The 21,743-nt window shown below is 40.7% G+C and overlaps 1 protein-coding gene across 3 annotated transcripts; it reads left to right on the top strand.

Annotated features, from left to right (window-relative positions):
• The first annotated feature begins 5,481 nt into the window (after window positions 1-5,481).
• casc3 (casc3 exon junction complex subunit) lies at window positions 5,482-21,397 on the top strand. 3 transcript variants are annotated; one of them, XM_028456299.1, is made up of 12 exons: window positions 5,482-5,817; window positions 6,883-6,907; window positions 8,924-8,985; window positions 9,056-9,202; window positions 14,963-15,105; window positions 15,181-15,342; window positions 15,550-15,983; window positions 17,082-17,246; window positions 20,473-20,571; window positions 20,638-20,810; window positions 20,917-21,042; window positions 21,193-21,397. In XM_028456299.1, exons 1-12 carry the CDS (start codon window positions 5,614-5,616, stop codon window positions 21,202-21,204), a joined length of 1,752 nt encoding a protein of 583 aa, XP_028312100.1. In that variant the 5' UTR covers window positions 5,482-5,613; the 3' UTR covers window positions 21,205-21,397. The 3 variants fall into 3 exon arrangements, with proteins under 3 accessions (XP_028312100.1, XP_028312099.1, XP_028312098.1); XM_028456298.1 differs by having other exon boundaries at window positions 20,917-21,103; XM_028456297.1 differs by lacking the exon at window positions 21,193-21,397 and having other exon boundaries at window positions 20,917-21,183.
• Window positions 21,398-21,743: the final 346 nt, after the last annotated feature.

Here is a 21,743-nt window from a genome sequence, read left to right as displayed (position 1 = left end):
CTATAGTATAGTATATTTATAGTATATCTATAGTATAGTATATCTATAGTATAGTATATTTATAGTATATCTATAGTATAGTATATCTATAGTATAGTATATTTATTATGTATCTATAGTATAGTATATTATAGTATAGTATATTTATAGTATATCTATAGTACTATAGTATAGTATTTTATAGATATCTATAGTATAGTATATCTATAGTATAGTATATTTATAGTATATCTATAGTATAGTATATTCTAGTATATCTATAGTATATTTATAGTATATCTATAGTATAGTATATCTATAGTATAGTATATTTATAGTATATCTATAGTATAGTATATCTATAGTATAGTATATTTATAGTATATCTATAGTATAGTATATCTATAGTATAGTATATTTTATATATATCTATAGTATAGATATTTATAGTATATCTATAGTATAGTATATCTATAGTATAGTATATTTATAGTATAGTATATTTATAGTATATCTATAGTATAGTATATTTATAGTATAGTATATTTATAGTATATCTATAGTATAGTATATTTATAGTATAGTATATTTATAGTATATCTATAGTATAGTATATTTATAGATATCTATAGTATAGTATTTATAGTATCTATAGTATAGTATCTATAGTATAGTATATCTATAGTATCGTAGTATATTTATAGTATATCTATAGTATAGTCTATTTATAGTCTATATCTATAGTATAGTATATCTATAGTATAGTATATTATAGATATCTATAGTATAGTATATTTTAGTATATCTATAGTATAGTATATCTATAGTATAGTATATCTATAGTATAGTCTATTATAGTATATCTATAGTATATATTATAGTATATCTATATAGTAGTATATCTATAGTATAGTATTTATAGTATATCTATAGTATAGTATATCTATAGTTATAGTATATTTATAGTATATCTATAGTATAGTATATCTATAGTATAGTATATTTATAGTATATCTATAGTATAGTATATTTATAGTATATCTATAGTATAGTATATCTATAGTATAGTATATTTATAGTATAGTATATTTATAGTATATCTATAGTATAGTATATTTATAGTATAGTATATTTATAGTATATCTATAGTATAGTATATTTATAGTATCTCTATAGTAAGTATATTATAGTATATCTATAGTATAGTATATCTATAGTAGTATAGTATCTATAGTATAGATATATCTATAGTATAGTATATTTATAGTATATCTAGTATAGTTTATAGTATTCTAGTCTTCTAGCTATACTATTTAGTATTATATTATAGTATATCTATAGTATAGTATATTTATAGTATATTTATAGTATAGTTATTTATAGTATACTATAGTATAGTATATTTATAGATAGTATATCTATAGTATAGTATATTTATAGTATATCTATAGTATAGTATATTTATAGTATATCTATAGTATAGTATATTTTAGTATATTTATAGTATATCTAGAGTATAGTATATTTATGTATATCTATAGTAGTATATCTATAGTATAGTATTTATAGTATATCTATAGTATAGTATATTTATAGTATAGTATATCTATAGTATAGTATATTTATAGTATATCTATAGTATAGTATATTTATAGTATATTTATAGTATAGTATATTTATAGTATATTTATAGTATAGTATATTTATAGTATATCTATAGTATAGTATATTTATAGTATAGTATATCTATAGTATAGTATATTTATAGTATAGTATATTTATAGTATAGTATATTTATAGTATATCTATAGTATAGTATATTTATAGTATAGTATATCTATAGTATAGTATATTTATAGTATATCTATAGTATAGTATATTTATAGTATAGTATATTTATAGTATATCTATAGTATAGTATATTTATAGTATACTCTAGTATAGTATATCTATAGTATAGTATATTTATAGTATATCTATAGTATAGTATATTAGTAAGTATATCTAGTATAGTATATTTATAGTATATCTATAGTATAGTATATTTATAGTATAGTATATTTATAGTATATCTATAGTATAGTATATTTATAGTATATCTATAGTATAGTATATCTATAGTATAGTATATTTATAGTATATCTATAGTATAGTATATTTATAGTATATCTATAGTATAGTATATTTATAGTATATCTATAGTATAGTATATTTATAGTATATCTATAGTATAGTATATCTATAGTATAGTATATTTATAGTATATCTATAGATAGTATATTATAGTATATCTATAGTATAGTATATTTATAGTATATCTATAGTATAGTATATTTATAGTATATCTATAGTATAGTATATTTATAGTATATCTATAGTATAGTATATTTATAGTATATCTATAGTATAGTATATCTATAGTATAGTATATTTATAGTATATCTATAGTATAGTATATCTATAGTATAGTATATTTATAGTATATCTATAGTATAGTATATTTATAGTATATCTATAGTATAGTATATCTATAGTATAGTATATTTATAGTATATCTATGCTATAGTATATCTATAGGCAAGGCAAATTTATTTGTATAGTGCATTTCATACACAAGGAAACACATGATGATAAAACATTCAATTGTTTAAAATCAATAAAAACATTTAAAATCATCAGTAAAATCTAATTAAAATCATCAACAAACACATGACATCATCAACATGACCATAAATCTCTCTCAATCATATACAGTAGAGAAAAAAGTTTCTTTAACTTTGATTTAAAAATGTTCACATGTGATGCTGACTTCAGCTCTGCTGCAGTTTGTTCCACTTCTTTGCAGCATAACAACTAAACACAGCATCACCATGGTTACTGTGAGCTCTGGGCTCCACTATCTGACCTGTGTCCATAGATCTCAGAGACCTGCTGGGTTCATACCTGACTAACATCTCACTGATGTATTCTGGACCAAACCCTTTCACACATTTATAACCAGCAGCAGAACTTTACAGTCTCCTCTGAGGCTGACTGGGAGCCAGTGTAATGTGTTCTGACCTCTTTGTTCTGGTTCAGACCTGAGCTGCAGCGTTCTGAACCAGCTGTAGATGTTTGATGAAGACCATTACAATAGTCCAGTCTGCTGGAGATAAAAGCATGGACCAGTTTCTCCTGATATAGTATAGTATATCTATAGTATGTAGGGATAGACAATCTACAAACGATGTGTTTACTGTATCTTTTTTACACGTGAACATTCATGAAATAATGCCTGCTAAGGACAAGCATATCCCCACAGTGCCACCTGCTGGTCATTTTTTTGTAACTTCGTTCGTGTGTGCTGGTCGCAAGCATCAGCATAATTTCATGTCGAAATAAAAAATGACAAAAAAATTATCTTTATGTAGCTTTTGTAAGTCTTTTTAATGATCTATTGCCCTCTGTGATGGATCCTGTGCCTGCTTTATATTCTCTATGCTTTTATTCTGACACAATCACTTCCGCATGTCGGCTGAAAAAAAAAAAAGAAAAAGCCAGACCATGTGACCTCGTATCACGTGACTTTGTTTTTTGTTTCAGAGTTGAGAATGGAAAAAGGAAATAGCTGTTTTTCAGTTTTCAATTCCAAAAAGATAAAACGAGACAATTGAAAAACGGGCCAATATTAGTGTGTTTTATGGTTTTTTTCACAGAATACATTTTCACAAAATATATTTTATTTTACTTTTTAACGAATCTGGTGGGCAATCTGTCAATCTGGGTGGGCCTGTGCATAGACATTATATATGTAGACGCCGCATCGACTGTGGAGGGACGGACACGTCAACAGCGCTGCCATCTTGGATTGGTGGTGGTGGAGGCAGCGGTGCATAGACATTATGACAGAAAGAGGTATTTCTCAATTTATAAGGAGAATTATTTGTTGAATTTTGAACTGATTTCCAAACTGATAAATTTTTTAAAAAACATCACAGATGTAGCTACGATACAAGTTGTTTGGATATATTTAAAATGCTGGCTTTACCTCTCAACACTTAATCTCCACATCCTTGAATATTTCAGTTCTTTGGCTACAATAATTAATGATGATGATATAATAATAGTAACAGTGATAACAATAGCAATAACACAATAATATTGATAAACAATATTATTAATAATAATGTAATATAATAATATAGCAATAAAAATAATAATACAATGAGAATACCAGAGGTGTGTTCCATAAAGGAGGTTTAACAAACTCTGAGTCTATCCATAAACTCTAGGTCAACATACCCTCCATGGTAAACTCTGTGTATCTGATTCATTACAGCTGGTATGAAGTGGGTTAATAAACCCTGAGTATGTAAACCTTGGGTTACTGATGTGCACGCGCGCGACAAAAAGCCATCATCAATGGATCAGAGATTTAATCGAGCTGCCATGGCAACCAAACGGAAAATAGTGATTTATTCACTCTGATGGTGAAATAAGCTGTTGTTTGATGAATATGATCCTGTTCTAAAGATGTGTTCAGTCTTCAGTGATTATAGTGATTAAATCACCTGTAATTAATAACACTTTATGATCACTTCATCACTTTATCTCTTCAGTGACGTGACGAGTGGTGAATAATAATAATAAAATGTGTCTGAGGAGACGTGTCAGCATCATAGGATGTCTGTATAGAGAGTCCTCCTGTTACACTGGATATAAACACAGTGACTGATGCTTCATATCTAATCATTTATATTGATTTTAATGTAATATTATCACCAGATTCATCTCTACATTATAAAATATGTCATAAAAAAACACTGAAGTGGGATGTGAACCTGTGACCCATCACTTCCAAGAGTGGTGTCATAATTCACTGCGCCATCATACTTTCAACAAGCGGGTGATCTATAGATCAAACTGTATTACAGTATTAAACAACAATCATGCCTTAAAAGTGTATTAATTTAAATGATCATCTCCTCCTTTATATTATCCACAGGTTTGTATTCAGTGAACTTTACTACAGACGTCAGTAGATGTTTTAATGTAGATCAACCTCTCAGTGTGTTTCACTTAATGATCTACATCTACAATGTTAGAAAGAAAATTACTGTTAGCACAAAAAAACAAACCCCCAAAAAACATAAATCAACACAACATTAGTAATGATGTGAACACGTCTGTGGTGTGTGATGTCACTAATGTGTTTCAGAGAAAAGTGTTAAAGTTCATTAAAGTGATCAGGTGGGCGGAGCCAGGTAGAAACCCAGGGTTTCTTTGATAAAACCTGCCAGTGACCAGGTTTAGTTCACGTTTTCTGGGTTTCTTTTATTCTATATCTATCTATCTATCTATCTATCTATCTATCTATCTATCTATCTATCTATCTATCAAATGCACTGTAGAAGCGATTGACACTGGTCCAAGATGGCCGCCCTGTTGACGCACCGCTCTCGTGGGCGGGGCAGTTATTTAGGCGTCTACGTTTATGACGTCACCCATAGCTCCGCCCCTGGTGTGAGGACGCTTGTAGCAATGACGGCGGCCCGTCGACCAGACACATTGTAACCAGTGGATGGCGGTAATGGTCCTAATGGTGAGCGGTAAGTGCCAATAAACACCACAGAAGAAGAAAAAGCTGAGTGTGAGATGGCGGACCGGCGCAGACGGAGGAGGCGCGTTCACCTGGACTCAGAGGACTCCCAGTCCGGCTCAGAGGGCTCCGAGTCCGGCACACAATCCGGTTCCGACAAGGCCCGGACCGGAGGCTCCGTCCCCAAAGCCCGCAGCAGAGAACCGGAGCCCGTGGAGGAGAACCGACAGACCGAAGCCCGGAGCGGCCAGTCCGAGTGTGTGAGTGAACCGGGCCAGAACCGGGCCAGGCCCATAGTTGAGGCCTATAACGGTAGCTTAGACCGGGACTCAATGTCCCAGAGTACCGGTTAGAGAGCAGAGGTTAGGTGGTTAGCTTCTGTTAGCTGCTACTGTGTGTGTGTGTGTGTGTGTGTGTGTGTGTGTGTGTGTGTGTGTGTGTGTGTGTGTGTGTGTGTGTGTAGGTGTGTAGGTACAGTTGGTAGTGTGTGTGTACAGTTGGTAGTGTATGTGTGTACAGTTGGTAGTGTGTGTGTATGTGTGTGTGTACAGTTGGTAGTGTATGTGTGTACAGTTGGTAGTGTGTGTGTGTGTACAGTTGGTAGTGTGTGTGTGTACAGTTGGTAGTGTGTGTGTGTACAGTTGGTAGTGTGTGTGTGTATGTGTGTGTGTACAGTTGGTAGTGTATGTGTGTGTACAGTTGGTAGTGTATGTGTGTGTACAGTTGGTAGTGTGTGTGTGTACAGTTGGTAGTGTGTGTGTGTGTACAGTTGGTAGTGTGTGTGTGTGTGTGTGTACAGTTGGTAGTGTATGTGTGTGTGTACAGTTGGTAGTGTGTGTGTGTATGTGTGTGTGTACAGTTGGTAGTGTATGTGTGTGTACAGTTGGTAGTGTGTGTGTGTGTGTACAGTTGGTTGTGTGTGTGTGTGTACAGTTGGTAGTGTGTGTGTGTGTGTGTGTACAGTTGGTAGTGTGTGTGTGTGTGTGTACAGTTGGTAGTGTGTGTGTGTGTGTGTGTACAGTTGGTAGTGTGTGTGTGTGTGTACAGTTGGTAGTGTGTGTGTGTGTGTGTGTACAGTTGGTAGTGTGTGTGTGTGTGTACAGTTGGTTGTGTGTGTGTGTGTGTGTGTGTACAGTTGGTTGTGTGTGTGTGTGTGTGTGTGTGTACAGTTGGTAGTGTGTGTGTGTGTGTGTGTGTACAGTTGGTTGTGTGTGTGTGTGTGTGTGTGTGTACAGTTGGTTGTGTGTGTGTGTGTGTGTGTGTGTACAGTTGGTAGCCCCACAGAGAAGCTGTTTGTGTCTAATGTGTGTGTGTTTGTGTTTCAGGAGAGTGAAGATGGAGTTGGAGAAGGTAAACTCACACACTCACACACACACACATGTAAATGTGAGTTCACATTGTGTGGTAGGACAGGACCATGTGATTTCTGATCATTGGTATCTGACCAATCAGAGCGCACCAATGATCAGATGATTAATTGCTGAATTAACATGTTACACCCTCAAATATTCCAGCTTCTGAGGCCCCGCCCACTGAGGTAAAGCAAATACTGGCCAATAAATAAATGTTTCCTAGATGAAAATCATCATCATCACAGCTGTGATGAAGAAAAACAAAGATGATCTTTTCTGTCGTGTGAAAACATGAATTAATGGAGGTTTAAATTAAATGATCAATAATTAACTTAACATAATTTACAGACTAAATGCTTAAATCAATGCTATTGGATCAAACCATCACAATCACAGGGTTCATTTTACAGTTTAAAACAGCAGAAGGAATAAAGGATAGGCTTTTATACCATACCGGTGCCTACTCGGTGTTTTTTAAACGGTTCTGGTGCTTTTAAAAAATTAAACTGCATTCACTATATTACTATTATTACTATCAAAATACAATACCCTTTTATTTCATTGGCTAGATTGAACACAATATTACCTTAAATAATATATGTACAAGTAACATATGGCAATAATAAACAAAAACATTCGGGCACCGAAATGTTTATTTGGTTTGGTTACTACCGTTTATGTCGGAACCGGTGCCATATTGGTATCACGTTTCTGTACCCAACCCTAGATACTGTATATACAAGTGCATATCAACCAGAGACCCTGTAGAGACACATGTGCTTTATTGATCTCAGTTGTAAATAACACATTAAAATAAATGAAAAAGTCCTTTAAAAAGCTTTAGATCATCACACATCACTACATTCACCGACACAAGTTAGAATAACATTGCACCTCCATATGCTACCAGCGATACCATACATTAGCGATTCATTGAATCCTCTGGATTTGTTGTATTCATTATATTATGTTGTGAAACAAACTATCCAGTCTTCTTAAAGTTCCACGGTAGAATACATCTGAGAGAGTTTGGCTCCTTTCGTTGATGACTTCCAATAGTGCTGCCAACGTAATCCATTTTTGTGATAAATCATCAGCATTTTGCTTCTAATCTCTACTAGTACTATGCATCACTTCTCTTTAAAAATGCATTTTCACCAGTAGGGTTGGCATTTAGAACCAGATTCAACATCAGGAAGTGGTTCCTCACATTTAGAACCTGTTTATAACACTGTCACAACTTAAACAGTGACATCATCACTCTCAATGAGTGACTTAAAGTGACCCTTTCAATAATTATGTCTATATTCCTGTCTGCCAAAGATACTAATATGAACTGTTCAGCAGATATTAGGCTAATACAGTAGCATTAACATTTATAATATTAACAACCTTTCACTATTAGGTCTTTACAACTGTTAGTGCAAATAAAAATGAAAACTATTATTTAACAGTCACATTTGCTGTAAACAGACCCTCACTGAGTCATATTTAATGTCTATAAGATGTATATCAGCATGGCATTCTTTATCTGGTCATGTTTACCATCTTTCTACGTGTGATTTACAGTATTCATCTATAGCTGCTGCTCTAGCTGACCTCTGTGTTTTTATAACTTTGTAGTGGTACCAACGTGCTTTATGCTTCAGTCCGTGTTCAAAACAAAACACAAAGCTCGTGATGGTGCGTTCAATGTGCCTCAGAAAAACAGGATACAACATGTATGAAAAAAATCACCCCACGACCCTGAAAACAGGAAGAGGCAGAAAATGGATGGATGGAACCATGGACTGAAACGATGCCACTGAATGAATCGATACACTCGCATCATCCACATTTGAATCTAGATACTGATTGGTATTGATTGTGTGTGTGTGTGTGTGTGTGTGTGTGTGTGTGTGTGTGTGTGTGTGTGTGTGTGTGTGTGTGTGTGTGTGTGTGTGTGTGTGTGTGTGTGTGTGTGTGTGTGTGTGTGTGTGTGTGTGTGTGTGTGTGTGTGTGTGTGTGTGTGTAGCCGTGCTCTCAGACTATGACAGTGCTGATGCTGAAGCAGAGGAGAACCTGTCCCATTCTGAGGTGAGTGACTTTTGACCCCCCCTCTGACTCTTCCCCCTGTGACCTCTGACCAACCTGTTTGTGACCTCAGGCTGCTGATGAAGATGATGATGAAGAGGCTCCTCCCCCTCCTCCTCCTGTTGAGTCAGCAGCTGAAAAAGTGCTGACTCAGCAGAACCAGAGCAGGGCGGAAGACAAAGTGGGCGGAGCTGGAGAGAGACAGAGTGGTGATGGACAGGTAACAGCCCCGTCCCCTGTGACATCATCACTGCGTTACCAACTTGTTAACTGAACCGTCCAACATGAATCCCTACTTAAAAGGGGGTGGAGTTAATCACAGCATACGTTACCGTCATTTGATCACTTCTCTACGCTTCTCTATTGGATGAAGGATAGGATCTATCATAGATATTCAGCATCGCATCCTCCAATGAGTGAGAGAAGGACAAGCCCTAGGTCAGGGGGCGGAGCTTTAATTCTCACTGATCATTAACAACAGTTACCATGGTGATGTACCTGGTGGAAGGTTTACGGCACACCTCTCTGAGACACAGAAATATTTGTAACAATTTTAGCTTATTTTTGTTTATTTTTTCCATTACACCAAACTCCATATTTTCCCCTATTTTCATCACTACTTCTTGTCATATTTTTTCTCCTTTTAATGCATTATTTTGTTTTTTGTCGTGTTGTTGAAAGCTGCACATTCCTCAGTGGATACGTCATTATAAACTCTCACCTCATGCTATATAACCAAATGCAGACCTTGGATGTAGATGCTGAACGCACACTGAGCCTTTTAGAGAGAGAGTTGAGACAACGGAAGAGTTCCGGGAAGTTCTATTTCATAATATTTCATGAGATGTCTCACTATGGGATGCAACCTCTGTCTACATTCCTCAGAAGCATTTATTTTAATCTGCCAATCCTGATTAACCGGTGAAGAGCGTCCGCCCGCTAGGGGGAGACCCACCTCCTATAAAAGGAGGACGTGGACAAACACGCACACCATTGAAACACCTCTTCTCATCTCAGCTATCTTGCGTTTTTTTTCCCCAGCTTAACTGTCCACAGGCGGATTCTATTTATTCCAGTTGCCGGACGCTGGCAGAACTCGCGCCTGCGCTTGACCACAACTGGCCGAGAAGTGGGTAAAATACAGCTTTTATTTTGCTTTGCTTGGTAGATGCTGTCCTTTGCTGCCAAAAGGTAGTGAACCTTCGAGCTGGTGTTCCCAGCTCGACCTGGCGTCTCCCTCCCCGCTTCACAAGGATGTCCTTGTGATTGACTGCAGAGAGTTTGATGTAGACTCCTCTGACCCTCTTGGCTCGGGTGTAGACAGGAGGACAGATCTTTCATCACCCCGGCTCGGGGCGCGCTTCATGCCTCCTCTGTAGCTTCACAGGAGGATTTGGACTCATGCCCGTCTCCTATCCTCTCAGCCTGGAAACAGTGGAAGTGTGTAAACGCGCTGTGGCTTGGCTGGCCATTCCATGGCCCGCCGAGGTGACTGAAACCACCAGGTTCCGCTACGAAGGGAAGAAGCTCCCTCTTTCGAGGGCGCTGCAAGACAAATTCTTCCTGTCTTTCCTGATTTGCTCGTGGAAGTCCCTCGTCCCTGGAAGGACCTTTCGCTCACCGTGAAAACCCCAGTGTTAAATGCCTCATCCCTTGACTGTGAGACGATGGAGAGCCTCAGACTGCTTCATATGCTGTCGGTAGAGCCTCTCGTTGCGGCTCACCTGCTCCCGCGACAGCCCGTTTTGTCCTCTCAGAGGCCCGTGTTACCTTCCAGAGCAGACCGTCTCCAGTCGAGCCTGTCCGCTAAGAGGTATGCGGCCGCTGACCTCTCAGTCAGGGCACTGAATTTCCTCTCTTTCCTCACTGCCTATCAGGCTGAACTCTGTGAGGATTTTGCACTGTCTCAGGACCCTGCGACGATGGAGAAAATATCCACGGTTGCTGACGTGTGTCAGTACAGGCTGCAGTTTGCATCTGTCCCTCCCCGTTTCCCCTGCATGAATCACTTTCAGGCCCACGGAGAGTCGGCCCATGTGTTTCAGGAGATCACATTTCTGCTGCGCAGGGGAGTGATCTCAGTGGTCCCTCTCGCTCTGTCTCAGGAGGGGTTCTACTCTAGGTACTTTCTGGTCCCCAAACGAGGGGGGTCCGGGATCCGTCCCATCCTGGACCTACGAGCCCTGAACAAGTGCCTCAGAAAATAAATGGTAAACAATGGTAAATGGACTTGATTTATATAGAGCTTTATCACCACTGAAACAGTCTCAAAGCGCTTTACATATCAGCTCATTCACCCAATCACTCTCACATTCACACACCAGTGGGACAGGACTGACATGCAAGGCACTAGTCGACCACTGGGAGCAAATTAGGGTTCAGTGTCTTGCCCAAGGACACTTCAACACATAGTCAGGTACTGGGATCGAACCCCCAACCTCTCGATCAGAAGACGACCCACTACCACCTGAGCCACGGTCGCCCATAAAATACACCTACTTCCTATTGCGTCTGGTGCGACAGAGCGATTAGTTCACGTTTGTTGACCTCAAAGATGGGTATTTCCATGTTCCAACATATCCCCCTTACAGAAAATACCTGCGGTTTGCTTTCTGGGGGGCGTGTTTAGAGTACCACGTTCTCCCGTTAGGCCTGGACGATTGGCTGCTTTTGGCACAATCAGAGGTGCAGGCCATGGCGCACACACACATTCTGCTGGCTCGCCAAATCTGGGATTTGTGGTGAATGCGGAAAAGAGCGTGTTGTCCCCTACATGGGAAATAATTTTCCTGGGTCTGTCCCTGTGCTCAGTGCCATTCACCACGCTACTTTCACTGGAGCGGGTGAAGACGTTCAGGGCGTGTCTCAGGTTGTTTCAGGCGGGCACGTCTGTTCAGTTCAGACTGTCTTCTTTTACTCAGGTTGATGGCTTCGGCCATCCTCGTGATTCGCCTTGGTTGCCTTCACATGAGGAATTTCCAACTGTGGGTGGCCTCACAAGGGCTGGATCCTGTGCGTCATGGCGCCCCGGGCTTCCTGATGGATGGCTATGGGTATCGTTACATCAAGAAAGGTGGTTTCCACGGACGCCAGCTTAAAAGGCTGGGGTGGGATTCACAAGGGTGGGGCTGTGAGGGGTTGCTGGAATGCAGTCCTTCAGCACGCTCACATAAATTACTTGGAGCTGTCAGCGGTGTTCCTCTCGCTGATCCACTTCCTTCTGTCTCTCAGGGGATATCATGTCCTGGTGAGGACGGACAATACCACGGCAGTGGCATACATCAACTGTCAGGGGTTGCGCTCTCGTCGGTTGCTGTCACTGGCACGCAGACTGATCCTGTGGAGTGTTGGGCGACGCACGCCCTGGGGATCATGAACGTGGGCACCGACCTGTTATCCAGGGGCGCGGCGCTTTACGGGGAATGGATGCTGCACCCAGAGGTGGTGCAGCAGCTGTGGCCCCGCTACGGACAGGCCGAGGTGGACCTGTTTGCAAGGAACGCGCAGTGCGCAATGTTCTTCTCCCTGCGCAGCACAGAGGCTCCCCTCAGCGTAGACGCACTAGTGCACATTTGGCCCCGTGTGCTTCTTTACGCATGCCCCCGTTTGCTTGGATTCCCTCCACCCTGTTCAGGCTGAGGGAATGCGGTCACACACTGATCTTGGTGGCTCCACTGTGGCCGGCCAAGCAGTGGCTGGCGGACATTTACCAGCTGCTGTGTGCACGTCCCTGGCAGCTCCCACTGCACAGGGACCTGCTGTCACAAGGGAGGGGCACAGTTTTCCACCCGTGTCCAGACTGTCTGGCGCTGTGGCTTTGGCCCCTGAGTGGTTCAATCTGTCGGCCGTGGGATTATCACAGAGTGTTATCTCCACCATACTGAATGTTCAAGCCCCCTCCACTAGGTCTCTTTATGACTCTAGGTGGAGGCTGTTTGAGGGGTGGTGCCTCCAGAGGAACCACATCCCTTTTCAGTGCCCGGTGGGAGTGATTTAGTCATTTCTGCAGGACCTGATTAACAAAAACAGTCTTGAAAGTGTATTTGGCAGCGATCACCGCCTGTCACGTTGGCTTTGGGGATAAGTCGGCCAGTCAGCACCCGCTGATCTGCCAGTTTATGAAGAGAGCACATAGGTTCTTCCCCGTGTCCAGATCTGTGGTGCCACCGTGGGATCTAACGGTGGTTTTGGAGGGACTTAAACATCGTCCTTTCGAACCACTGGAGGGGGTGAGCCTGAAGTTTGCCTCTCTTAAGACTGTCTTTTTACTGGCTCTGGCTTCGGCCAAGAGGGTCGGTGACATCCATGCACTCTTGGTTCATCCGTCGTGCGCTCAGCTTTTCCCAGGTGATGCGAGGATCATCCCGAGACCCAACCTGGCTTTTGTGCCGAAGGTTGTGGGCTCGTCTTCTCCCATTGACCTTTTGGCCTTTTCTGCCTCACAGGGTGAGCAGCGGTTGGATGTGTTATGTCCAGTTCGTGTGATCCGCACTTATATAAATATGACAAGGGGCCTCAGGCTCTGAGATGAATAGCGCTTTGCTCACATTGAAGGGCCAATCCCCGCAAAGGGAAGCCTGTTACTAAGCAACGCCTGTCACACTGGGTGGTGGAGGCTATTGCTTTGACTTACTTGTGTCAGGGTCTGCAGCCGCCTACGGGTCTGTGTGCACACTCGACTCGGGGTCTTGCCAAATCTTGGGCTTTGTTCAGGGGAGTGTCTGTTCTGGACATCTGTGCAGCAGCGAGTTGGTCCTCGCCCCTCACATTCGTCTGCTCTTACATGCTGGACGTTTCATGCACGGGGCGGTTTTGCTGTGATCAGACTTCTGCCCTGGGGGCTGGTACTGCTCGATAAGCATGTCTGCACTACGGGAGTTTCCATATTCCATTGTGAGACATCTCACAAAATATTAGGTTATGTATATATCTCCGATTCTATGAGTGAGATGTCCCACCAGACTACTCTTCTCGCTTGATCAAGGAGAAGAGGTGCTTATTTTGAATGGTGCGCGTCTGTCCGCATCCTCCTTTTATAGGAGGTGGGTCTCCCCCTCGTCGACGATTGCGCTTCACCGGCCAATCAGAATTAGCTGATTGAAATAAATGCTTCTGAGGAATGCAGACAGAGGTTGCATCCCACAGTGAGACATCTCACTCATATTACTCATAGAACCGGGGTTATATACATACCTTAAAGTTTCAAATAGTTGCAGTGGGTCTGTTTTTTTTTTTTTTTTTTTAAAGAAAAAACTCAACAATATTTATACAAAAAGTACACAAAAGAACAGAAATGCACAAAAAAATACAAAAAGGCTCCAAAAAAATATACATTACAAAAAAATACACCAAACGACAACAAAAATATGAAAATTACACAAAATTACAGCAAAAAAGATGCAAAAATACACAATGATTCCAGAATCACACTCCAATGGCAACAAAAACAATAATTACACAAAAATACACAAAAACACAACAGAAAGTTACAAAAATACACAGAATGACTCTAACCAAACGAAATTTTTTTTTTTTTATCATATTCATGTCTCATAGAATTATTTTACACCCACAAATAAACCCTTTATAACACTACAGAGTACAGTATGTACACCTCTATGTACATACAACCTTCAAACATATACTCATTTGGACATAATTGACAACTCTACTTAAGCTCCTCCCAGTATATGAATACATATTTCCGACGGGCACTGTACGAGTTTAGCTAAATACACCATTTGTCATGCCCATTATTTGCCAGTTTAAAATAATTGTTCCAATATTGACACTTTGAACCTTTTTTCCACTTTTTCTGTCTGTTTTTGTCCACTATAATTTACAACTTTTAACCAATTTCTGTGGTTTTTAAAATCACATTTCATCATCTTTTCCACCATTTTTAGTCACTTTGAACCATTTTAATGAACATGACCTGATGATGATGATGATGATGATGATGATGATGTGGTGATGTCAGGAGTCCACAGACGATCCAGAGACGAAGGCTGGTGTGAAGCAACATCTGGATGATGATGAGGACCGTAAGAACCCCGCCTACATTCCCAGGAAAGGTCTGTTCTTTGAGCACGACCTAAGAGGACACGCCACGGAGGAGGAGCGGTACGCTCTCATTGGTCAACGTCACACTGGGTCAGCCTCCGCTCGCCGCCTCACTATTTTCTTTTGTGGTGTCAGACCCAAGGGCAGGAACAGGAAGCTGTGGAAGGACGAGGGGCGCTGGGAGCACGACCGCTTCAGAGAAGAAGAGCAGGCCCCCAAGAGCCGAGAGGAGCTCATCAGCATCTACGGATACGACATCCGCCACAACGACAGGGGACGGGGCAGGGGGCGGGGCAGGTGAGGGTGCCTTCAGCAACATCCATTAAACTCCGGCACAGCATGGACCGTAGGAACGTGTGTGTGTGTGTGTGTGTGTGTGTGTGTGTGTGTGTGTGTGTGTGTGTGTGTGTGTGTGTGTGTGTGTGTGTGTGTGTGTGTGTGTGTGTGTGTGTGTGTGTGTGTGTGTGTGTGTGTGTGTGTGTGTGTGTGTGTGTGTGTGAATAGGCGGAGCAGAGATGGGGGTCAAAGGTCGTGGGTCAGTGAGGGTCATGTGACAACTGCCCCTTCCCCCCGCACTCGGCCCCTCCCCCTTCCGCCCCAGCAGCGGAGCAGCCAATCACAAGCCCCATTATCGTCGGAGGCGGAGGGGCGTGGTCGAGCAGCTGTAACCACGGTAACTGCTCAGCAACGACCCGCCTCTCCGGCTGCCTCTGAGCCCGCCCCTCAGCCTGCCCAGAAGACGTCCAATCAGGACGCAGAGCGGCCACTGGAGAGGAAGTCGTACTCGGCAGCTCGAAGGACCCGAGCGAAGGCGTCCACGGACGAGCCTGCTGGATCCGTCAGTGTGGGGGGTCTGGACCAGGAAGTGGTTCGGCTCAGCCTGAGTGGGCGGAGCTGGAGACAGAGCCCCGCCTCGTACATTGAATCAGATCTTAGAGGTAAGTAAGGGGGTGGAGCCTTAGGTAATTAGTGTTCCTGTTTGTTGTGTTGATGGTGCTGATTATGGTCACATGGTCCGTGTGAGTGGGCGTGTCTATAGACGATGACTCCACACAACAGCTGATCACTAGCGTCTTTCTTTTGCTATTCACACACTTCTTGTTTTCAGCCAAAAAAATGTACATTACAGTAAAACACATGAATATTTAAGTAGATATTGTGATTGTGAGTCAGAAAAACATTGTTTGATGAAGTGTATGCATCGTGCAGCAACAGCTGCTTCAACAGCGAAAACAGCTGAGTCAGCAGCTTCAAACACTTAGCGGAGCTGCTACGTTGCTTTATTGTCATCATCTCATGTAGAGATTACAGGAATAATCCATTCATGGTGATAGTCACAACTGCTGAGTCACACTGTGTCACAAACACAGCGTTGCCAGGTTCATGGTTTGGGTTTAGGTTCTAAGATGTGATTGGGCTGGAAATTGTTCATCTGATCTGGCAATATTGATTCCTGATTTCACGTGTGATGTCATAAATGTCGAAAATTTGAAAAGGATCAATTTTCTGAGTGATAAGACTTACACAGAGCACAAACAAACAACTGGATGGTTTATTTCAGATATTGTGCTGGTGGACAAACGTTACCTCGTGATCAAAAAAACTGCAAAAGTAGATTTTTCACAATATGTCTCTTTTAAAACATTTATTATTACATTTAAACTACTTTGTTTGCATGGCTTTACTATTTGTATTTATTGGTGTCCGATCCGATATTGAAGCAATTTCCCCCTGGGATTAATGAAGGAATTCTGAGTCTGATATCGGATATTGGTCTGACATCAGCCAGAAAACAAATATCACATTTTATCAGATGATATAAATTATATTATATTTATTCAATGGTAGAATACTGTAGATATCATGTTGAATGTAACCAATCTGTTAATAATAAATGTGTCAGTTGTGTCGGGACATCCATATTTGTAATATGACTTATATATCAGAGTCATGTGGGTCCTCAGACCCCAGTTTGAGAAGCACTGTTCTACAGTGTAAGTCACACCGACTGTCCAATCACAGCTCTGTGTCCACAGGCCTGCCGTCGGCCCCGCCTCCTCAGTTTCCACCAATGGAGGAGATGGTGGGCGGGGCTTCAACGCGTGCAAAGCGCTATTCGTCTCAGAGACAGAGGGCGGGGCCAGAACAAGCCCCACCCACCATGACCCTCGGCGTGATGGAGAGTCACTACTATGAACCAGGTAACACACACACACATGTCCTCTAGTGTCTGATGATGGCATTGCTAGTTTCTGATTGGTTTCCCATCACCACCTCCATAAACACAATATTAGCTGCAGTCCTTAAATATATATGTATATATTAGGGATGGATGATATCCCATAATTTATGGTATTCGTTAAGGTAACGAAAAAATTTACAATCAATAAAAATCTATTTTGCCTAAATTTTTTGACTATAAATCTATGGCCAAAATAATGTCAAAGGCTATTAAACTACAGCAATTATTGCCAAGTATCTAATAATAATAATAATAATAATAATTAATGCCGCGAGCGTAGAGTCTGAAGGAGTAGCTGGGGTCGGTATCCCATGTGTATCAAATATGAGGCTGTTTGAACGTTGTATATGAGTTATCGTGGTTTTTCTATTATTGCGTGCAAAATGGTGCCAGTAGCAAAAAAACAGTATAAAGAGAAAACCAGTTAAAAATCACTGTGAATTTGATGTGAATCCAGTAAAAAATAGTCAAGATACAGTATTTAGAATGTGATGGCAAAGGATTTTCTAGTGACATTATAGGCCCCGCCCACTGATCACAGAATGTTTTTTTCCATCAGCGACCTGCTCCCATCTTATAAGAGTGGCATCATCTGAGAACGCAAGGCATGATGGGTAATTTTCACATTGAGTCTTGTTTATGGATGGACAGTCATCATGTTTATCAAATATGAAACAGTTTGAACTTGGCATTTGAAAATTATATGCATTTTCCTAAAATGGCGTGCTAAATGGCGCCAGTCGTGCCACGACTAAACCGTTAAAGATACGCAAATTGATTTTTAATCTTCAGTGGGTTCCAAGTGTCCTGGCCGAGTTTGAAGTGAATCGCATGGAGCCCCTCAGACTAGTTCACACAAATGCGTTTCCAGGGCGAAATGCCATGGTTTTGGGCGTGGTCATAATGTATCTTAGAGTAAAGAATACTTGTGGCCAATTTCACATGAATCAGGCAAACATGCTGGTCATGTGGTTCCATCACATTTTTGGCGTCTATAATGCGCACCGAGCGGCCATTTTTTTTTTTTTTTTTTTTTTCCCATTTGGTCAAAAACTGTATTTGTTCAGCAGGTCTGATGTGTGTGTGCACGGTGAGACTTTGGGTATCCTAAGGGGCATTTCCTAAAAGGAATGATAATAATACCCAAGAAGAGCGTGGGTGGGTGGGGCGGAGCTCTCGGGAACAGCGCTTTAGAGAATGAGTTGTTGACAAACAAACTTGGGGGTAATGCTGTCCCCTGGAACCAGGGTTTTAGAATAATTCTCATCTAAATGAAGGCCTAATGACCATCAATAATTAACGACACCTACAATATTAATGAGAATTAATGGTTTCTATGGTGGGATCACATGTTCTTAGCCGTGGAAATGTTTTTAATGATATATTGTAAAAAATAACATATCGCTCATTCTTAGTGTATATCCATCCTTATTGATATTATCATTATTATCATAACTAGGTCAGTGCCTGTAGGAAGTATGTACTACTAGTATGTACTAGAAAAGTGGGAGGTTCAGTAGCTTTTCATGGACGGTTAAATGAGGGACGTCAGGGACATTTAGGTTTGTTATTAAATGTGTACAGTGATAACTATTGTTTTCATATTTTTAAATGAATAAATTGTGAAAAGCAATGCACAGCATGAAGTTATGTCTGGAGAAACACTTTGACACATGATAGAAGATTTAATTCAGAATAAAAGTTAAATCCTCTTTAAACTGACCTGCAGTTACGCACTTCTCTCTTATGCATATTCTCTGGTCCAGGCTGCAGACACGCCCACCGCACATAAGGAGTCAAAAAGCACATATGTGTGAAAGAAGGCGGGCTGAAGGGAAGGAGGCGGTGATGTCATTTTTTTTTTTTGTGCTGTCTAGAAATCACAGAACATGGAGTTTTTCCAACACTTGTCAATGTTATTGAAATCCGTGAAAATGATAAAGTTCACTTTTAATTTGAAACGCCTTCATTGATAAACAATGTAACAGGTTGATTTGATCAGATTATTGATCAAATTATTGCAGTGTGACTGAGTCACAGTTAAAATCTCATCATCATCATCATCATCATCATCATCATCATCATCATCATCACTGTAAAGCGTGACAGAGTTATATGATGTAGATATGATGTAATAACACATCCACAGAGCGTCCTGCTTTAATACAGAGGGATGTTTACAGTGAAACAGAATTATTAACTTCCATAATACACAGTTTTAAATATAAATAGTTTAAAGTGACCTGAGCCTCATTAAAATATGTGTGGGAACAGTTTGTGTTCCATCCTCATCTGTATATAACGGCATGTTTCACTCTGTAGTGGATCAAACTTTACGTTGGACATAAAATAGTTGAATCACTGTGACCAACGTGGACAGAAGTCTGTGTCTGTCACAGTTTTAATTCATCACAGCAGCAGCTGCTGTTTTTATTGTTTATTTTAATGACTGCCCTGTACAGTGTCCTTGGGTGTTTTGAAAGGCGCTTTTAAATAAAATGTATTATTATTATTATTATTATTAAAGATAGATTTGAATGGCAACGCCCACATTTCAGGGCTGCTGCACCCACAGTGCGTAATTCTGAATTACACACACACACCTCGTCCCAGGGCTCTGAAGTTTTGAACTCAGTTCAGAGACTTTGGCTGCAGCAGTGGTTTAAGTAGAATCCAATAAAAGATGTATAAATTCGTACAAATAAAACTATTTATTTAGCATTTAAAGTGTGTGCGCGCGCGTGTGTGTGTGTGTGGTGTAGGTTTTGAGGCCTTCAGCTCAGGGGAAATGACATAATCACCTAATTTGAGTAATTGACTGTAAAACTGAGCGATACGTGCTTTCAGTCTCAAATAACACCGGGAAAAGTAGCTAGATCTGGAGCTAGTAGCTCTTGACTAAAACTGTGTGTAACTCCGCCCCTCCTCCCTTTGCTCAGCGCAGAGAGATAACACACACACACACGGACAGAGATTCCTTGTGTTTAGAGATTTATTATAATTATTATTGTGTTTGTTTTGTTTTTTAGGTTTTTTTTCACACATTCCTTGTATTGATTATTGATTGATACTTAGTAGTAGTAGCAGAACTCTTGTGATTGTAATTGGTTGTCCCTGGAGCTCTGTATCCAATCAGAGACCTGCTCATATCCAGATTATGTGATGCCTGCTCTCTCTCTCCTCAGTGTCCTATCAGACGCCTCTCTACACTCATAGTGATGGCCCCGCCCCCCTGCCACCGCAAAGCATGCTGGTCCAGCCAGAGATGCACCTCCCCCACCCCGGTGTGTGTGTGTGTTTGTGTGTTGGTGTTTGTGTGTTGTCCTCACACTGACCGTGTGTGCTCTCAGGTCTCCACCCCCACCAATCTGCAGGCGGACCCATCACTAATCCCGCCCTTTACGGGGCCCCACCCGTCTCTCTGTCGCCGGGACAACCCCAGCCTCTGCTGCCCCCCCCATTCTACCCCCCCCCAGGAGTGATGACATTCCCGTACACAGCAGTGTACAACACACCTGTGCAGGTGAGTGTGGGACAGCACGTGTGAGTGAGGTACAGCTGGTGCTCACTCTTAACTCTTTGCTCCTGTGTGTGTGTGTGTGTGTGTGTGTGTGTGTGTGTGTGTGTAGGGACAGAGTCAGGTGACCTATGGGGGCGTGACCTACTATGACACGGTGCAGCAGCAGGCTCAGCCCAAACCATCCCCACCACGTAGAACCTCCCAGCCCGTTACCGTCAAACCTCCACCTCCAGAGGTCCCCTTTGCACCTAACTGACACACACACACACACACACACTGATGTTAGTTTCTTAAAGGTGCAGTAAATATTGATGATCATTTAAACACAACTGTTTTCTCCTGGCCCCTCCTCCTAATGACACCACTTCCTGTTTGCTCTGTGCAGGTTCACAGGTGATGACAACCACTCAGGAAGGCCCAGATGAAGGCCGTGGTGCATTCAGGGCCTGTAGGTGCTCTGAGTGCTGTTGTCATTGGTTCAGTTAGATGCTAATGTTAGCTTGTTGCTAAGTGTCTCTGTTAAATGAGCTTCTTCTGTTTAAGTCTGTTTCTGTTTGACTTTTTACAATAAAGTGATTTCCTTCAGCCAATCACGAGTCACTGTGCTGTCACATGATCTTCATTCATGAGAACATTCTAATCACAGCTTTGGTTTTATTAGATTGAATAAAAAGTCAACGTGTGTGTGTGTCGCCCCCTGTAGAGCACACAGCAGAACTGATCATAAACATCTGGAGGAAGAACAGCTGTTCACCAGCTTGATATGAAACATATTTTAATAATTAACTACATGAGTGTAGAACTGTTTATTTATAACATTCTAATGTTAATTCTAATTACAAAGTTAATTATCTGAACTCAATAACAATTTAAAACATAGCAACTGATTTTTTTAAATTACAATTATAATTACGCCATAATTGTAATTAACAATTA

This window comes from Gouania willdenowi, chromosome 8 (assembly GCF_900634775.1).
Source record: "Gouania willdenowi chromosome 8, fGouWil2.1, whole genome shotgun sequence".
In the NCBI taxonomy this organism is placed as follows: domain Eukaryota; kingdom Metazoa; phylum Chordata; class Actinopteri; order Blenniiformes; family Gobiesocidae; genus Gouania; species Gouania willdenowi.
Note: the sequence above shows the minus strand (reverse complement) of the source record. Positions and strands in the feature narration are given on the sequence as shown.

Excerpts from the sequence above, each read along its gene's own strand:
- casc3 (XM_028456298.1), top strand. The coding sequence starts at position 5,614 with ATGGCGGACCGGCGCAGACGGAGGAGGCGCGTTCACCTGGACTCAGAG. Across the intron at positions 8,986-9,055 it reads AGAACCTGTCCCATTCTGAG|GCTGCTGATGAAGATGATGA; the intron begins GTGAGTGACTTT and ends TTGTGACCTCAG. Across the intron at positions 15,106-15,180 it reads CACGCCACGGAGGAGGAGCG|ACCCAAGGGCAGGAACAGGA; the intron begins GTACGCTCTCAT and ends TTGTGGTGTCAG.